This window comes from Haliotis rubra, unplaced genomic scaffold (assembly GCF_003918875.1).
Source record: "Haliotis rubra isolate DU_JTF1 unplaced genomic scaffold, ASM391887v1 Scf403, whole genome shotgun sequence".
Taxonomy (NCBI): domain Eukaryota; kingdom Metazoa; phylum Mollusca; class Gastropoda; order Lepetellida; family Haliotidae; genus Haliotis; species Haliotis rubra.
Genome location: NW_025767084.1, coordinates 78,633 through 96,546, shown reverse-complemented (window position 1 = coordinate 96,546; position 17,914 = coordinate 78,633). Strand labels below are relative to the sequence as shown.

Below are 17,914 nucleotides of genomic sequence, written 5' to 3'. Positions count from 1 at the left end.
AGCAATATTGCAGCAATATCACAGACACCAGAAATGGACTGAATGCATTGTACCGAGGGAACGCTTTAACCATTAGGCTACCCGCCCGCTCCACACAGGTATGAAGCTGGTGAAAGCCGAAACAATCAGAGCAAGTCAGTCATGTTTGTGCACACAAGGGACTCATCCCAGCAAAGTAACGTATCCAGCTGGGTTGTGCAAGTTTTCATGGTCTATTGAGAAGGTGCATCGATGTGATCGAGGAATGTTACGTCACGACATAGTTATATAACGAGGCTATATTACAGTTTGTTCAGCTTGACCTGAGCTACTCTACATATGCGTGACCCGGGAGGTTAAATGGCACACCCGGCAGGTCGAGTTAATTTCATTACATAGGGGAGCAGAGAATGTTATTAATGTTGCGTTCATGCGAAGAATGCATACATGGATTCGTTACAGAACTTGTCCCGGAAAACAACGTTTCTGAAAAAAAACAATCATTGATTAATTGATTTTTTTATACAGTCATATGCTATCTAGTTTGGTTTACTAACTTTACAACGTACAGACGTCAGCTACTTTCACAATCCGATTCAATCTCGCTATCACTCTCTACACACAGTTGCTGCTGCTGCTCGCTGCCTAGAAGCCCGAATCGGAAACATTAAACCATCTGTAGCTTCTTTTTAAAAGAAAGATAGGACATTGCTGACGATATCTCGACACTGAGATGTCAAATGGCGACATGTTGACAATCAACTGACAAAGGTGCACCCCTTCACAATAATAGACCCAACCTGTTGAGACACGGTCACACAATGCATTAGTATTCACTTGATCAGGTTAAGTTGAACAAGCTGTAGCTAAACTGTAATACGGTATGGCATGTAACGGTTCTTGATACATTCTCATCAAGCTGAAATATTAAGAGCACTTAGTGACCATCGTAGAAGGTAGTATTGATTCAAACAATTTATAATACTTCACAGTAGCTAAATTGTATAGCTCTAATGGACAATGTTGATACGACACAGTTCAAAGTATACTGGCATGTTTTCAAATAACACTTAACCTACCTCGAAACACTTTTTGAATACTCCGAGTTCATTTTATTTTATCGTACATGCAGGTATGAGTAAGTTATGCGGTTTAATGCCGCTTTGAAAAGTATCCCATTTAACTAACGCCGTATCAGCTTAAAGTGGGAGGAAAACCCTGAGTCATTCAGATCTTAAACGTTAGCCACTTTGTGGAAACCCACTGCTGACAAACCTAGAAACGTAATGGAGGTAGGCCGGGATTTGAATCATAATCATGGGTTTCTGAGTCGATGTCTTGTAAAAGACTTGTTACTGTAACGACTTCCAGGTGCGAGAATGGTCAATTTGCCAAAGGGAAAAGAGTACAGTCATTAATTACCAGGTTGGGAATGCTGTGGAATGTTGCAATGGAAAGTTTGACATTTTCTGCATTTAGAGCCTGATTGCGCAAGACAATATCAATGCGTCTTTCCATAGTAAGCAGACAAAGCAATGAATATGAATGGCTTCGGTAAGGACGACTAGTTGCCCCAAACTTCCCCTAAAGCATTGCCATGGATACTTACAGGTAAACATGTATACTCGTGTTACAGAAACAATGGTTTGTGAGACTCAACACATGAAGGCATAAACTGATGCATGCCTTAGACGTTTATCAGTTTGGTGCAACAGATGTATGCTAATTTCACACAACAAGGCACATAATAGCGGGAAACAAATTGGGCAAATACAAACAGCAGAAGAACTAAATGCCACAAATACCAGATTTGAGTTGAGTGAGTTTTACGCCGCACTGATTGATTGATTATTGTTGTTTAACACCGCACTAAGCAATATTCCAGCTATATGGCGGCGGTCTGTAAATAATATAATCGAGTCTATACCAGACAATCCAGTGATCAACGGTATCAGCATCGATCTACGCAATTGGGATACGATGACATGTGTCAACTAAGTCAGCGAGCCTGACGACCCGATCCCATTAGTCGCCTCTTGAAAGAAAAGCATGGGTTACTGAAGATCAATTCTAACCAGGATCTTCACGGGTTACAGATGCCAGAGCGTTCATACACACCACTGAGTGGACGAAAAACATCTTGTGAAGGAAATGAGGTGTTCAGTAGAGCATTGGAACATAAACATGTTTTTTTGATACGAACCAAGAAAACGTTAGAGGAGAAACACGAATGATACGTATCGCCTCCACAAGGAGCCTTTCCTGTTGATTGTATCCTTCCCAAAGTGAATGTGTCCTACCACAGTGAATGTGTCCTACCACATGGCTGTAGGAAATATCTTCTTACTCCTCAAGTTAATTGTACAGGAGTGATCCCTGTTTGCATGAGGGCAATCTTATAAAGGCCCAATTATGCTCATAATGAAAGCACGGTGTGTGTTGCTGGTTGTGCCTTTGGTGTAACGCTATTTATAGACTTGTCCAGGGACCATATACATGGCAACAGATGCCACATAATTACACTGTGATAGAGTATAGAAACTTACTGCTAACTGGCAGAGCCAAATAACCTAATATAGAACAACACCGTATGACTGCAATTGAGTCATGTGAATAACACAGCATTAAAGTAATCAGTTTTCAAAACTAGTTGGTCAGATCAAAGGAATTTAAGTAACATGCATATCTTTTATCTATGTGTACACTTTTAAGATCATTCTTCTCAGAACTTTACTGTCCGGGATGAAATTAAAAAAGAAATATTTTGCTTGTGCATGATATTCTCAGAATAAGTCCAATGCTCAGTAAGTTGATGCGTGCACTCGGAGCGATGTTTAAGAATACCATGCCAAACGAATTAATAATTACGTCTTCTATCTAAACTGAATAAAGAATATAAATTGAAAGTGAGAGACATTCACATAGACGCTAATCTTTATAAGGGAAAATGATAACAGTTGTGCTGTTGCAAATACAATAAAATCACATTAACTAAAAACCTCGTTGCCAAGTGTAGCGGCAAGTTACATGAACATTATTAGTGTGCGACTAGTGAGGGTATTACATTGAGATCACGTTGCCTTCAGACAACATAACAGAAGCAAGCATTATACGTTCCCAACCAGAGAGTGTAAGATTTCACACCATCGTAACGCATAGTTCACTTTAAATGTAAGGTGAGCTTTCGTTTCTTCTCAGTATGTTTATTATATCTCTTGACTTGATTGAGTGAGTGTACGCCATTTTTTAAAATATTGCTTTGTGTTGTTATATTTCTTTACAACGCTGCAGCAATATCGCGACGGGGGATTCTAGTCGCTCTGTGTCAATGACTGGCCTTTGAAAGGATTGGATAGCGAAAGGAAGTCTTGTTGATGAGACTCTAATTGCCTCCGAAGAGAGCGCAAGCAATACAACTATTAACTCACAGCTATTGGCGCATGAACAAGACCATACTTTAAATACAATTTATGTTCTAACTGATGGATTTGTGACAATAACATTGCATTTCTAGTAGAGAGAGCTTCCCTGACAGAGCAAATTGGTGAGAATATTAGTTTTGCTACACGTTAACAACATAATTATATTTAACTACATCTGGAAATGTTTAGTAATAACATGGCAAGACGTTTTTGTTAACAGAGCAAAAGCAACATCTCCCATGAGCCTGATCTGGATGGCAAATGGCAGTCGATGCTATCTATCTGAGCACACACTTAGAAACCCATTTTGTTTAGTTGGAATGTTTCTCCATCTGCTTTTCAGCACATGTGATTGATTTAAACTCCATTTGTATTATATCATTTATCACTGAAAGTTTATATATCATGCCAGCTACGAAGCTGTGCTTCTTGCCAAGTTTAATAAATTGATATTTGTTCTGAAATCTATTAATCCGTTTTTCATTCTCCTCGACTTTAGGGGCAGTGGAGAAGCATAGTTGTTGAAGCGATGGAGGACGCGGCTTTGATTCCCAACACTGGTACAATGTGTGAAGCCATATCCTGGTGTCCCCCGCCATGATATTGCTGGAATATTGCTAAAGCGTCATAAAACAAATCTCATACACTCTTCGACGTTAAGGTTGTGTGCATATTCTTTCACGGCATAAATTTAGATTTTCGTCATGTTTGCATGTTTGAATATTTCTCTCGTCTGGCTCATTTTAAATGTAATCGAGGACTGTTTACCTATCAGATGCTCATAAAACGCGTTTCGTGTATTGACATATGTCCAAAGCCATTCTTCCTAAAAATAACTTCCTCACGCATGCTGCAAAGAAGGACAGTGCAAAACAAACTTGCCGGCATTTTAATGTTCCTCGAGACATATATCCTCGAGATTTTATATACAACGTAGCAGCATTAATGCCGATCGTCAACGTATGACGTCAACAAGACAACCATATTCGGTTGGGGCATACATAAAACGGCTACATTAAAAACTCGGATGTTCCTTTGGCAGAGACAAAATAGTGACAGAACCGTACGCTAAGAATTTTTCAAGTATTCGTGAAGATCCAGGTTAGAACTGATCTTCAGTAACCCATGTTTCTCGTAAGAGGTGACTAAATGGTATCGGATTGTCAGGCTCGCTGACTTGGTTGTAACATGTCATCGTATCCCAATTGCGTAGATGGATGCTCATACTGTTGATCACTGTATTGTCTGTTCCAGACTTGATTATTTACAGATTGCCGCCATATAACTGGAATATTGCTGAGTGCGGCATAAAACTAAACTCACTCACTCACTACGAGTTTGAGGAGCACCATATGTTCAATCGAAATAATTAAAAAACAATAAACAAGGAAGAAAAAAACAAACCAAAAACAATACCAAATAATAGTTTCCTTCCTTCGCGCATTAGTTTACTTGCCTAACAAGTAACTCTCATTCTAATCTCAATGGAAATCCAACATTTGGATGTTTGATCAATACCCAGTAGGACAACTTGTTTCAGGAAGCAATCAAGGTACAATTTTCCCTTTTCGACATGATGGCAATCATACCGCAATTACAGCTATTATGTCTCCCACTAACTGTTGTGTATAATCGTTTCTCATCTTGCCTTGCACATTTTGGTGCCGTCCATCTGCAAATACGGTTGTCGGAGAGGAAATTACCCATTGCAGCGATTGATTGAAGGATCCTCACATGGCAGGATTAGATTTAAAAAACGTTTTTTTCGTCGCATTTTAAATCATTTCTACATTTGATGAGTTCTATTTGAAACGAACTAAAAGGGATGAAAACTAAAATCTTTTGTTTATTACTATAATATCTACATGCACATGAGGGAATGTATGTTTTAAACTTAATGCTGTATTCTAGTTGTGGTAACAGCGTCAGTATCACATTTTGCACTTACGTTGTGATTTCAGGAGCTAATGCATTGCCCGTGAGTTTACCAAAGGAGCCAGTTCTTATTTTATTGTGAATCATATATTTAATCTGTTAATACCTGTGAAGCCTTTAACCATGTCACAAACGTATTCGTCATCTGTTTAACAGAAATATTGATCTGGTATTTTCCAGTGTTTACTGTAAAAATATAGATGCAAAGTGATTGATCGCTGTAGCGTGCACCCCAGTATGACAGGACGACTACTACTACCAACACCACCACCACTACTACTACCACTTTTGAATCCTATGACATATATTGTGCAATGAATATCTCCGTAATAACTGACCCTGTTTTGCAATTAGAGTGTGACAAAGTAAACTCAATCCAATTTGCTCCGATCCACACTGAGAGGGAACTGCAACTACACCTCTCAGCTGAATTTACCACGATCATATGTTTGATGTTACTTTGAATAATCTTTTTTTGTAAGTTCACTATATCACATGCAAAGGGTAAACTGTACTGGTGCAATCTACATGTTTGTTTGTTTTCAAATATGTATTTTGATTTAAAACTTTAAAACATAAAAAGATTTATATAATTTCCATAATACAAAACTGAAAAGGCGCATGTCAGATATGATATATCTTGAATATCAATAAAGTATAAAATCCAATAAAGGGTTGAAATTTGCCAGCTTTTTTTCAAACTGCCGTATAACTTTCGTGCAGATTGATGAAAATATAATTTAATCATTGTGATATCACCCAACCGAATATTCACACCCTGATAAAAATATATTTCACATAACGAAGAGTATTTAGTATTACAGAGTATTTAGTATTACGTACTGAAATCCCCCAAAATAGGACCCAGCCCAATTTCGCATTTTTTCGCAACCAACAAGTGTGCAACCCTCAAATTTGAAGCCAATTTGGTATAGCAAGTTATATCTATCAACATCTCGGCAACACAATGTTGAGACATGGAATCCCAGAAAGGTTAGTCGAAACACGTGGCACCATGTCTGATCCCAATGCTTCGTTTCACCACTGACCCCTCTCGGATCAAAGTACCATGAACAGGCAGCCCAGAGACCGATAGGTTAGTCTTCTCATCAAACCATGCTGCTGAATCTTGGATTTATTCAATAAGAATACCTCTGCTAAACCTGCGATGAAAGTGAATTTCATAAAGGAGAGCTCTCGAGTTCAGAAGTAAGATCGTGAAGAGGAAGCGATGAGCTTGTGTTGGTGTAAACAACAAAGCCAAGGAAGGAGATGTCTGGGCGCTGTTCGTTAGTCATTGGGCATGGTGGAATAACATGAAATACGAGCTGCAGTGTTCTTTATCCATTAACGACAGGATAAAAAAAATGTTTAAAGGACGAGTGTGTAGCAAGTCGATTAGACGTAAAGAACTTTTCAGAATGAACAGTGCATTTAGGGAGGAAGTGAATTTTTGCAACAACTCTGCAACCACTTGCCGGAAGCTGAGTGCACATATACTTTATGGGACCTACCACTGACTTAAACTACCTGTACATTTTTAAAATAACCTTGCATCAATGTTGAAATTTTCCTTTTTTAACGTATTTGAAGCGCAATTACCTTTCGGAAACATTTCGCGCACAGCATACCTTTGTTCCATAACATCCCGGAACACCTTTGTTACGACTTAGTTATATAACGAGGCTAAATTAGCTATGCTATAATACCTTAACAGTTCTTGACATATGCTCAGCAAACTGAAACACGTAGAGCACTGTGTGTCCATCGTAGCATGTGGTATTGATTCAGGCAAACATTTTACAATACTTCACGGTAGCTTAATTGTAAAGCTCCAGTGGAACGAAATTGAAACGACACAGATCGTAGTATTCTTGCGTGTTTTCAAATAACACTGAAGCAGGTCGGAACACGGTTTGAATACTCCGAGTTCATTTTATTTTATCGTACATGCAGGTATGAGTGAGTTATGCGGTTTAATGCCACTTTGAAAAAAGTATTCCAGTTATGTAACGCCGTATCAGCTTAAGGTGGGAGTAAAACCCTGAGTCATTCAGCTCTTAAACGTTAGCCACTTTGTGGAAACCCACTGCTGACAAACCTAGGAACGTAATGGAGGTAGACTTGGATTTGAATCATAATCCTAGGTTTCTCGAGAGCCCAAGGGAGGCAACTTTTAACAGTGAATTGTGGCGCCTTGGACGACAAAGTCACTTGTGCCCCAGACATGTACTCTAGAATTTGGCTTCCCACCTTCGTAACATTGGAGTAATCGAACCCGAGCTTTTCGCTGAGCAAACACTTCAACAGTTAGCCTACCCACCTACGTCACTACGTTTTTGTTAGAACTATTTAGGTAGTCCAACTTCGTAATCGATTACAAGATTGTCTTCAAGCACGATTTCTAAACAGACGAGGACTTTGAATGAAATTACGTCTTGAATATCCATTATTTTAAGAATGACATTTATGGAGATTAATCCCCTGGTGTTATACATTAAGATTACAAGTATGCATTATGCCCACAATAGGCTAACATAAGAACACATTCCTAGACTGAAATTGACAATACTGACGTACACTCAGTTGGTAATCTCTGTATCTTCCACTAGGTATATTAATATGTACTCGAGTATATAAAATATGTTCTTTATTTCAGTTTATTTGATGCCTGGATTTTTTGGGTCAGATCATAAAATTCACAACCAAATTAATGATGTGGAAATTGGACATAACAATGATACACAATTAATTGCACAATTTAGCTGTTATTGGCAATGGCATTAAAGTAGATACGCTCAGTGATGGAAAAACATTATACGTCCCCTTTACTATCTTACTGTTACATACAAATGGACCATGTTCCACGGTCGATGTCTACTGAAAGACATGTTACTGTAACGAGTTCCAGGTGCGAGAATGAACAAATTGCTGAGGGGAAACGAGTACAATCATTAATTCTAATTCAACTTAGTATGTAACACGAGTTCTGATTGGTCAATGCTATAAATTTCCGACCGTATAATCAGCATATACGGTCGCAATTTGAAAACCGATTCACCGAAACCTTTGAATGTATCCCTACACTATTGGGGTAACGCTTTTTCGCTGGACATTGTCATTTGCAGAAGCCATTGGTCAATTAACTCCCCTATCCAGCTAAAAATTGGTGGAATTTGTGTTAAAAAAAGACAAAACAGTATCATAAATTTAATTTTAAGTTCAAACAACTTACTCACAACGGGCTGTTGACCCAACACTGTTAGATCATGAAACAAGGTTTATGACGTCATTATGGAGCGTGACGTCACCTGCTATAACGTCATTTGACAACAGAACTGATAATGGCCCGTAGTTGAGGAATCAGCGGGCCGCTCATTTCTGTAACTAGAGGGCGGTTTCATCATAATACCGTCCATTTTATCTATAATACTATGATCTATTCATCATTGTCAAATTTAGTCTGTGTGCACATAATAAACGTGTGTAGTTTGAAAAGGGAACTACTTTCTCTGGCGATGGTGTAAGTTGAAGGAGTGATGTGATTAACCTTTGACCTAGAGGAACTTTGACCTGGTTTAAATAATGAAATAAATTACGCGTCGCCGATATAACTATATTTGGGGCTATATAATCACCGGTATACGTCCCCAATTCGTCAAACACAGTACAGTTATCCCCTAATTAGCAGGTTGAGAATGCTGTGGAATGGTGCAATGGAAAGTTTTACATTTTCTGCATTTAAGAGCCCAAAAGTACAAGACATTATTCATGTGTCTTTCCATAGTTAGCAGACAAAGCAATGATTGTGAATGACTTTGGTAAGGACGACTAGTTGCTTCAACCTTACCCCTTAAGCATTGCTATGGATACTTACTGGAAAACATGTATACTCGTGTTACAGAAACAATGGTTTGTGGGACAGTGATTTCGTATTAACGTCGACTTTAACTCAACACATGAAGGCATAAACTGATGCATGCCTTAGACGTTTATCAGTTTGGTGCAACATAAGCATCAGCTTTACTAATTTGACACAAGGCACATAATAACAGGATAATTTTCGGGAAAATACCAACAGCAGAGCTAAATGGCACAATCACCACAAATACCAGAGTTGAGATGAGTGAGTTTAGTTTTACGCGACAATAAGCAATATTCCAACTATATGGGGCAGTCTGTAAATAATATGATCGAGTCTGAACCAGAATATCCAGAGATGATCAACAGCATACGCAATTTGGATACGATGGCATGAGTGAACCGAATGAGTGATCCTGACCACCCGATCCTGTTACGACAAGCATTGGTTAATGAAGACCAATTCTAACCTGGATCTTCACGAGTCATAAATGCCAGAGCGTTCATACAAAGCACTGAGTGGACGAAACCACATCTTGTGAAGGAAATGAGGTATTCATATTGCATGGGAACATAAACCTATTTCTTAGAATGGGATCAAGAAAACATTTAAGGAGAAACACGAATGCTACGTATAACCTCTGCAAGAGGTCTTATTCTTGATTACTGGTTGATTATATCCGTCCCACAGCGAATGTGTCCTAACACATGGCTGAAGAAAATATCTCCTTACTCCTCAAGTTAATTGTACAGGAGTGATCCCTGTTTGTATGAGGGCAGTCTTATAAAGGCCCAATCATGCTCATAATGAAAGCACGGTGTGTGTTGCTGGTTGTGCCTTTGGTGTAACGCTATTTATAGACTTGTCCAGGGACCATATACATAGCAACAGATGACACATAATTACACTGTGATAGAGTATAGAAACTTACTGCTAACTGGTAGAGCCAAAGAACGTAACATAGAACTACACCGTATGGCTTCAATTGAGTCATGTGAATAGCACAGCATTAAAGTAATCAGTCTTCAAAACGAATTGGTTAGATGAAAGGAATTGATATATAATGTATATCTTTTATCTATGTGAACACCTTTAAGATCGTTCTTTTAGAACTTTACTGTCCGGGCTGAAACTTAGAATAAGACTTATGCTCAGAAAGATGATACTTTGGCAATTGGAACGGAGTTAAAGAATATCAAGCCAATTGAATTAAGAATTGTGTCTTCTTTCTAAATTGAATAAACAATCTAAATTTAAAGCCAGACTTTCACATAGTGGCTAATGTTTTTAAGAGAAAATGATAACAGTTTCTTTCATCTCTACACACTGGTAGCTGTTGGAAATATACGATCACATTAACTAAACCTCATGGCCAAGTACAGCAGCACATTTCATGAACGTTGTTACTGTGCGACATGTGAGAGTATTACATTGAGACTATGTTACCTTCTAACAGCAGCCAGACAACATAACAGAGCCATTCATCAGCCATACGTTCCCAACTAGACAGCCTCAGATTTCACACAATCGTAAGGTATAGTTCACTTTGAATGTAAGGTGACCTTGGTGGTAAGCTTATTAATATGTTTTGAGTGAGTGAGTGAGTGAGTGAGTGAGCGAGTGAATATCCCATTTTTATAAAATGTTCTTTTTTGGGGGTTATTATTCTTTTTGTCAATAGTGCAGCAATATCGCGACTGGAGACTCCAGTCTCCCTATGAAAAGAACTGGACCTTTGGCATCTTAAGCGAAAACTCAAACCCCTTTAGTACACTACCAACACCCTTGGATGAGATTTAAGTGCAGTCCTCAAACCTTTAAATGTTCACCTCAACAACGTAGATACTTGAAGATAACTAACAACAACTCTAATTTTTGTCTCCATCCAAACAAGATGAAACTAAAACTGTATTCAGGTTATGTATATGATAACGCACAACTGCCAGGGAATGACTGGCCTTTGAAAGGATTGGACAGTGAAAGGAAGTCTTGTTTATGAGACTCTCATTTCGAGGACATTCACTCTCAAACACCTCTTCTAAGAAAGCATTCCATTAGAAAACAAGAAGTGAGTGAGTGAGTTTAGTTTTACGCCGCACTCAGCAATATTCCAGCTATATGGCGGCGGTCTGTAAATAATCGAGTCTGGACCAGACAATCCTGTGATCAACAGCAGGAGCATCGATCTGCGCAATTGGGAACCAATGACATGTGTCAACCAAGTCAGCGAGTCTGACCACCCGATCCCGTTAGTCGCCTCTTACGACAAGCATAGTCTCAGTTTTAACTCAGTCCAAACTTTATGTCAATGGAATAATTGGAGAATGTTATGGAGAAAGTCCTATCTCCTCCGAAGAGAGCACAAGCAATACAACTATTAACTCACAGCTATTGGCGCATGAACAACATCATACTTTAAATGCAATTTATGTTCTTACTGATGGATTTGTAACATGACCATTGCATTTCTAGTAGAGAGAGATTCCCTGACAGAGCAAATTGGTGAGAATATTAGTTTTGCTACATGTTAACAACATAATTGTATTTAACTACATCTGGAAATGTTTAGTAATGCCATGGCAAGACGTTTTTGTTAACAGAGCAAAGCAATATTTTTCATGAGCCGGATTTGGATGGCAAATGGCAGTCGATGCTATCCATCTGAGCACACGCAACATGTTGTGTTAGCAAATCAACTTTTTTTGTTTAGTTGTATTGTTTCTGGATCAGCTTCTCAGCACATGTGATTGATTTATACTCCATTTTTATTCTGTTTGTTTATCCCTTAAGGTGTATATATCATGCCAGAAAAGTAAATGTGCTTCGTCCAAAGTTTAGTAAATTGATATTTGTTCTGAAATCTGTTAATGCATCTTCATTCTCCTCGACTTTAGGGGCGGTTGGGTATTCTAGTGGTTAAAGAGTTTGGGTTCGATTCCCTACATAGGTACAACGTGTGAAGCCCATTTATGGTGTCCATCGCCATGGTATTGCTGGAATATTGCTAAAAAGGTGTAAAATTAACTCACACATTCCTCGACATTAAAGCTGTATGCGGGTGGTTAGGTTAATGCGTTTGATTGTCACTCTGAAGTCCCTTAGTTCGATTCCCCACATGGGTACAATGTGTGAAGCCCATTTCTAGTGTCCCCCGCCGTGATATTGCTTGAATATTGCTCAAGGCAGAGTAAAACTACCATCACTCACTCACTAAAGTTGTATGCATGTTCTTATATAGCGTTTAGATTTTTGTTGTGTTTGCATGCTCGAATATTTCTCACACCTGGGCATATTTAATGTGATCGAGGATTGTTTATCTGTCAAGTGCTCATGAAACGCAATTGTTTTACTGTGAAAAACACTTGCGCAAAGCCGTTTCTTGCTGATAATTAACTTCCCCATGCGGTAGACATTCTGCAAAGAAGGATGGCGCAAAGCGAAGGTGCCAGTCATTTTAATGATTCCTCTCTCTCAACACTTTTTATACAACGTGGCAACACTAATGTCGATCGTCAATGTATGACGTCACATCAACAAGGCAACCATATTCGGTTGGTGCATCTACATAACTGCTACATAAACAACTCAGATGTTGCTTGGGCAGAGATAAAATAGACTCATAACCGTACCCTAAGAGTTTTCAAGTATCCATGAAGATCCGGGTAAGGAGTGATCTTCAGTAACCAATGCTTGTCGTAAGAGTCGATTAACGGTATCGGATGGTCAGGCTTGCTGACTTGGTTGTAACATGTCATCGTATCCCAATTGTGTAGATTAATGCTCATGCTGTTGATCACTGGATTACCTGGTTCAGACTTGATTATTTACAGACCACCGCCATATAGCTGGAATATTGCTGAGTGCGGCATAAAACTAAACTCACTCACTACGAGTTTGAGGAGCACCACATGTTCAATCGAAATAATTAAAAAACAAGGAAGAAAAAACAAACCAAAAAACAATACCAAATAATAGTTTCCTTCCTTCACGCATTAGTTTACTTGCCTAACAAGTAACTCTCATACTAATCTCAATGGAAATCCCACATTAGGATGTTTGATCAATACCCAGCAGGACAACTTGTTTCAGGAAGCAATCAAGGTACAATTTTCCCTTTTCGTCATGATGGCAATCATACCGCAATTACAGCTATTATGTCTCCCACTAACTGTTGTGTATAATCGTTTCTCATCTTGCCGTACACATTTTGGTGCCGTCCATCTGCAAATACGGTTGTCGGAGAGGAAATTACCCATTGCAGCGATTGATTGAAGGATCCTCACATGGCAGGTTTAGATTTAAAAAAACGCCTGTTTTCGTCGCATTTCAAATCATTTCTACATTTGATGAGTTCTATTTGAAACGAACTAAAAGGGATGAAAATGATGACTTTAATATCTGTATGCACTCGGGGTAAGGTGTGTTTTAAACTTAATGCTGTATTCTAGTTGTGGTAACAGCGTCAGTATCACATTTTGCACTTACGTTGTGATTTCAGGAGCTAATGCATTGACCGTGGCGTTACCAAAGGGGCCAGTTCTTATTTTATTGTGCATCATATGTTTGATCTGTTAATACTTGTGAAGCATTTAACCATGTCATAAACGTGTTCGTCATCCGTTTAACAGAAATATTGATCTGGTACTTTCCAGCGTTTACTGTGAAAAAAAAATGCGAAGTGATTGGTGGCGTGCACCTCAGTATGACTGAACGACTACTACTACTACCACTACCACCACTACTACTACCACTCTTGAATGCTATGGCATTTAAGGTACAATGACTCGAATATCCCCATAATAACTGACCCTGTTTTGCAATCAGAATGTGACAAAGCAAACTCAATCGAATTTGCTCTGATTCACACTGATAGTTGTGATAATCGTTGATACAAGTTCAAATAATTGTATTACATGTTAACTGTATTTGCGATTAATCAGCACTCTACATGTTTGTTTCTAAAAATGAAGAAAATATACAGTTTCCATGATTGCAGATGGGTATGTTACACATCTTATCTCTTATCTCTACAAAATTCGTCAGCATCATTAATATTTATTTTGCTTTGTGAATGAGTTATGATTAAATTGACGCAATCAACACTTTTCAATAACTTTATAAAACGCCAGACTATTTTCTACCTCTCAGTCTATATTGATAACAATACATTCAATCATTGTTATGCGAGCTGAATACGAACAACTCTTATTCTCACACCCTGATAAAAATAGATTTCACTCAAGGAAGAGTATCCTTTATTACGTACTGAAAATAACACCCCCCAAATAGGATCCATGCCCATTCAGCAATGTTTTGCAAGAAACAAGGAACACTCAACTTTGAAGCCAATTTGGTGTGGCAAGTAATATATATTAACATCTCGCAACACAGCGTTGAGACATGGAATCCCAGAAACGTTAGTCAAAACACGTGGCACCTTGTCTGATCCCAATGCTTCGTCTCGGATCAAAGTATGTGCGATTGATGACTCTTCTGGCTACCATGGACAAGCAGCGCAGAGTGCGATAGGTTAGTCTTCTCATCAAACCATGCTGCTGAATCTTGGATTTATTCAATAAGAATACCCCTGCTAAACCTGCGATGAAAGTGAATTTCATAAAGGAGAGCTCTCGAGTTCAGAAGTGAGATCGTGAAGAGGAAGCGATGAGCATGTGTTGGTGTAAACAACAAAGCCAAGGAAGGAGATGACTGGGCGCTGTTCGTTAGTCATTGGGCACGGTGGAATAACATGAAATACGAGCTGCAGTGTTCTTCATCAATTAACGAGAGGATGAAAAAATGTTTAAAGGACGAGTGTGTAGCAATTCCATTAGATGTAAAGAACTTATCAGAATGAACAGTGCATTTAGGGAGGAAGTGAATTTTTGCAACAACTCTGCTACCGCTGCCGGATCTGAGTGCACATCTACTGTATAGGACCAACCACTGACTTAAACGTACCTGTACATTTTTAAAATAGCCTTGCATCAATGTTGAAAGTTACTTAACGTATCTGAAGCCCAATTATCTTTTTGAAGCTTTTTCGCTCACAGCATACTTTTGTTTGATAAAATCTCGGATTATCTCCCACCACCACCACCCTCGCACGCACACTCACCTCGATTATCATATTTTGTTCCCTTATGGCCTGTTGTGGGAAGTGCAATTGAACGGACAGACAGACAAGATACCTTTAAAAGAATTTACTATAAAGGTACCTTCAGCCATGACTGAGTTTTGAGACATACAACATGAGGCCACAAAGATTATGGGTATTGATTTCGATATCGCGGATCTGTTCAATGAAGTCCCACTTGTGGAAGAGATGCTTGAGCCATTGGTTGTGACGTTTATTACTACTCACGAGAATATCGTTAGTAATCAATAATGGCATTCTAAGCGTGTGCAAGAAATATATTGTATCTTTTGTTTTTGACCAGGGATGGTGTTATTTATTACAGATATATTTCGAAAGGGTAAGCCTTATATTCAACTGCCGATTAAAACTTATGTATACACATGTGGTTGATGGTTAATAAAAATGAAATAAGCAAGAAGTAGTTTTTCCGTAGTGATTAAGGGGCATAGTTGTATTTTTTATCTTGACAGTTTGCTGTTTCGGAGAATTTGTTCAGTTTAATAACCCTACAGTTTTGAATAACTGTTTTGGGCAAATCCAGTAAAAACCGAAGATTACTTTGCAAATCGAAATAGTGTTTCACATTTCAGGATATTTTCTCACTGAAAGTAAACCATTCTATCACATGTGTATTAGACTTGTCAAAAATGAAATAATTGAAAAATGTCTTTATTGAAATGCGTTAACTGTCGTGCTAATGGTCACATGACGGCTGCCTGAGGCACAGGCACTGTGCTGGTCGCATGGAACTAGAGTTGGGAGAGTAGATAACCTCGTAAACGCGGTTAAAGTGGAATAATTGGCGTAAAATAGCCAGTAAGCATGACACTAAAGATAAAAGGGAAATTTACTGAAATTAATTTCACCTTTATCCAAGCCTCAACGGATGAATCATTTATTGGATTAAAGAATAGTTTTACTTCAACAAGTTTCAGAATCATTCATTTCCGGTGAAGGGCAAATGTGCTTTTAAAGTTTTGGTGAGACAGTCTTATTGTGAATGTGATATTTTGTTTGTTTGTTGTTTAACTCCGCAGTCATGTGACTGACATTTAATACAATTTATGTAAATTTGATACGATGGCATGCAGCATCTAAGTTAGCGAACCTGATCACAAAGCCATTCAATTCCATTACACGTCTCTTACGTCACATGGGTTGCTGAAGGCGAGTTCTAATCTGTGTCTTCACAGGATGTAAATTTGATGTCATCTCTTTGACTTGAAACACGCAAAAAGCAGAAAACAAAACAAAAAAAGTTTACTCACCAAACAGCAGTAGCAAGAGGTCCGACACCGCTAGACTGAAGAGGTAGTAGTTCGTCGTCGTCTGCATGTAGGAGTTGCGGGCGATGACGACACACGTGCAAACGTTGCCGATGGTACCAGAGATAAAGATGAGGCTGTAGATGATAGTGAGGAGTACGCCTGCTGTGCTTCCCATGTTTTTCGAGCCAAGGTTGGTAAGGAGATAGTCGTCGAGGGAGAAATTGCTCACGACATCACTGCCGTTGCTCATGTTGAGCACAACGGACACACTACCGATCACAGACATCGTAAATACTCTTTACAATGCCAACAAGCTAAGCATCTATCTGAAATGCCTTCCTAGAACAAAAGATTAACACACCAGTGAAGATACACAATTCTTTTGCACAAATTGCCTTGGTTTATGGCCCGGTTTGACATTGGGGTTATTGCAACTGTATATCACAGTTAACCATGGGATAACTGATCGCAAACCAAAGCCGCAGTGTCATCCAATTTCGAGACCAATAATGGCCCACAGCTATTATGTGTCGACACAAATGGAATTCACATTAACGCAAACCGGCTTCTCAAAGACGTCCTTCCCCGGATGCACCTTTAAACTGTCAACACAAGAATGTATTCAAACGAAAGCTTGATATTATTTTGCCCAAGTGGACGTTATTCTGCTTTCATTGGCCAAGACTGACGCACACACCTCTCACGTTCTTGAGACAAGTCATAGAAGCTCAGCATAAGAGACAAGAACTGACTTTGTACACATATTTCCCATTTGGATGAGGACCACATCCGTCACTGATTGTCTCAATCCTGTCGCCAGAAGGCTAAACTCTCCTTACTTACAGACTGGCTGCGGTAGACGGAGAAATTACACAATTCTTCATGAGACGATGGCCCAATAGCTCTCTTGTGAAGGTACAAGTGTTGAGAAAGTAGGCAGCGTGAAGTTGTGTGCTTACGTCAGCACTTTGCGTTGGTGTTGTAAGTAACTTCTGTTGTTGACAACTGAAATTTAAACACACGTTCATTCATCACTTATCTTGTTCATTAGACCTAGCACCCGTTTTCAACAATCATGTTTAATCTATGCAGGACATGGCCAGCGTGGATTCTTCTGGGAGATACAGTAACTACAAAGCAAGACTACTGTAGAGAGATCCTCAAAAAGCAATTAGGTAAAGTGGGGTCTGGATAACAAATTGTTATTTATTTTAAACAGGATGAAAACAAAGGCTCCTCAAGATACTAAATGTGTATGTTTTAAGGCCATTGTTTTAAGCGGAATCTCTCAAGAAAGACATTCCCTTTT

At 38.9% G+C, this 17,914-nt stretch overlaps 1 protein-coding gene across 1 annotated transcript in view; it reads right to left on the bottom strand.

Annotated features, from left to right (window-relative positions):
* Nucleotides 1-17,914, bottom strand: part of LOC124287649 (pyrokinin-1 receptor-like) — a 30,755-nt gene that overhangs the window by 10,512 nt on the left and 2,329 nt on the right. The window contains exon 2 of the mRNA XM_046724152.1: nucleotides 16,606-17,610. Coding sequence (XP_046580108.1) covers nucleotides 16,606-16,891 — 286 coding nt within the window. The 5' untranslated portion in view covers nucleotides 16,892-17,610. The remainder of the gene's footprint in view (nucleotides 1-16,605; nucleotides 17,611-17,914) is intronic.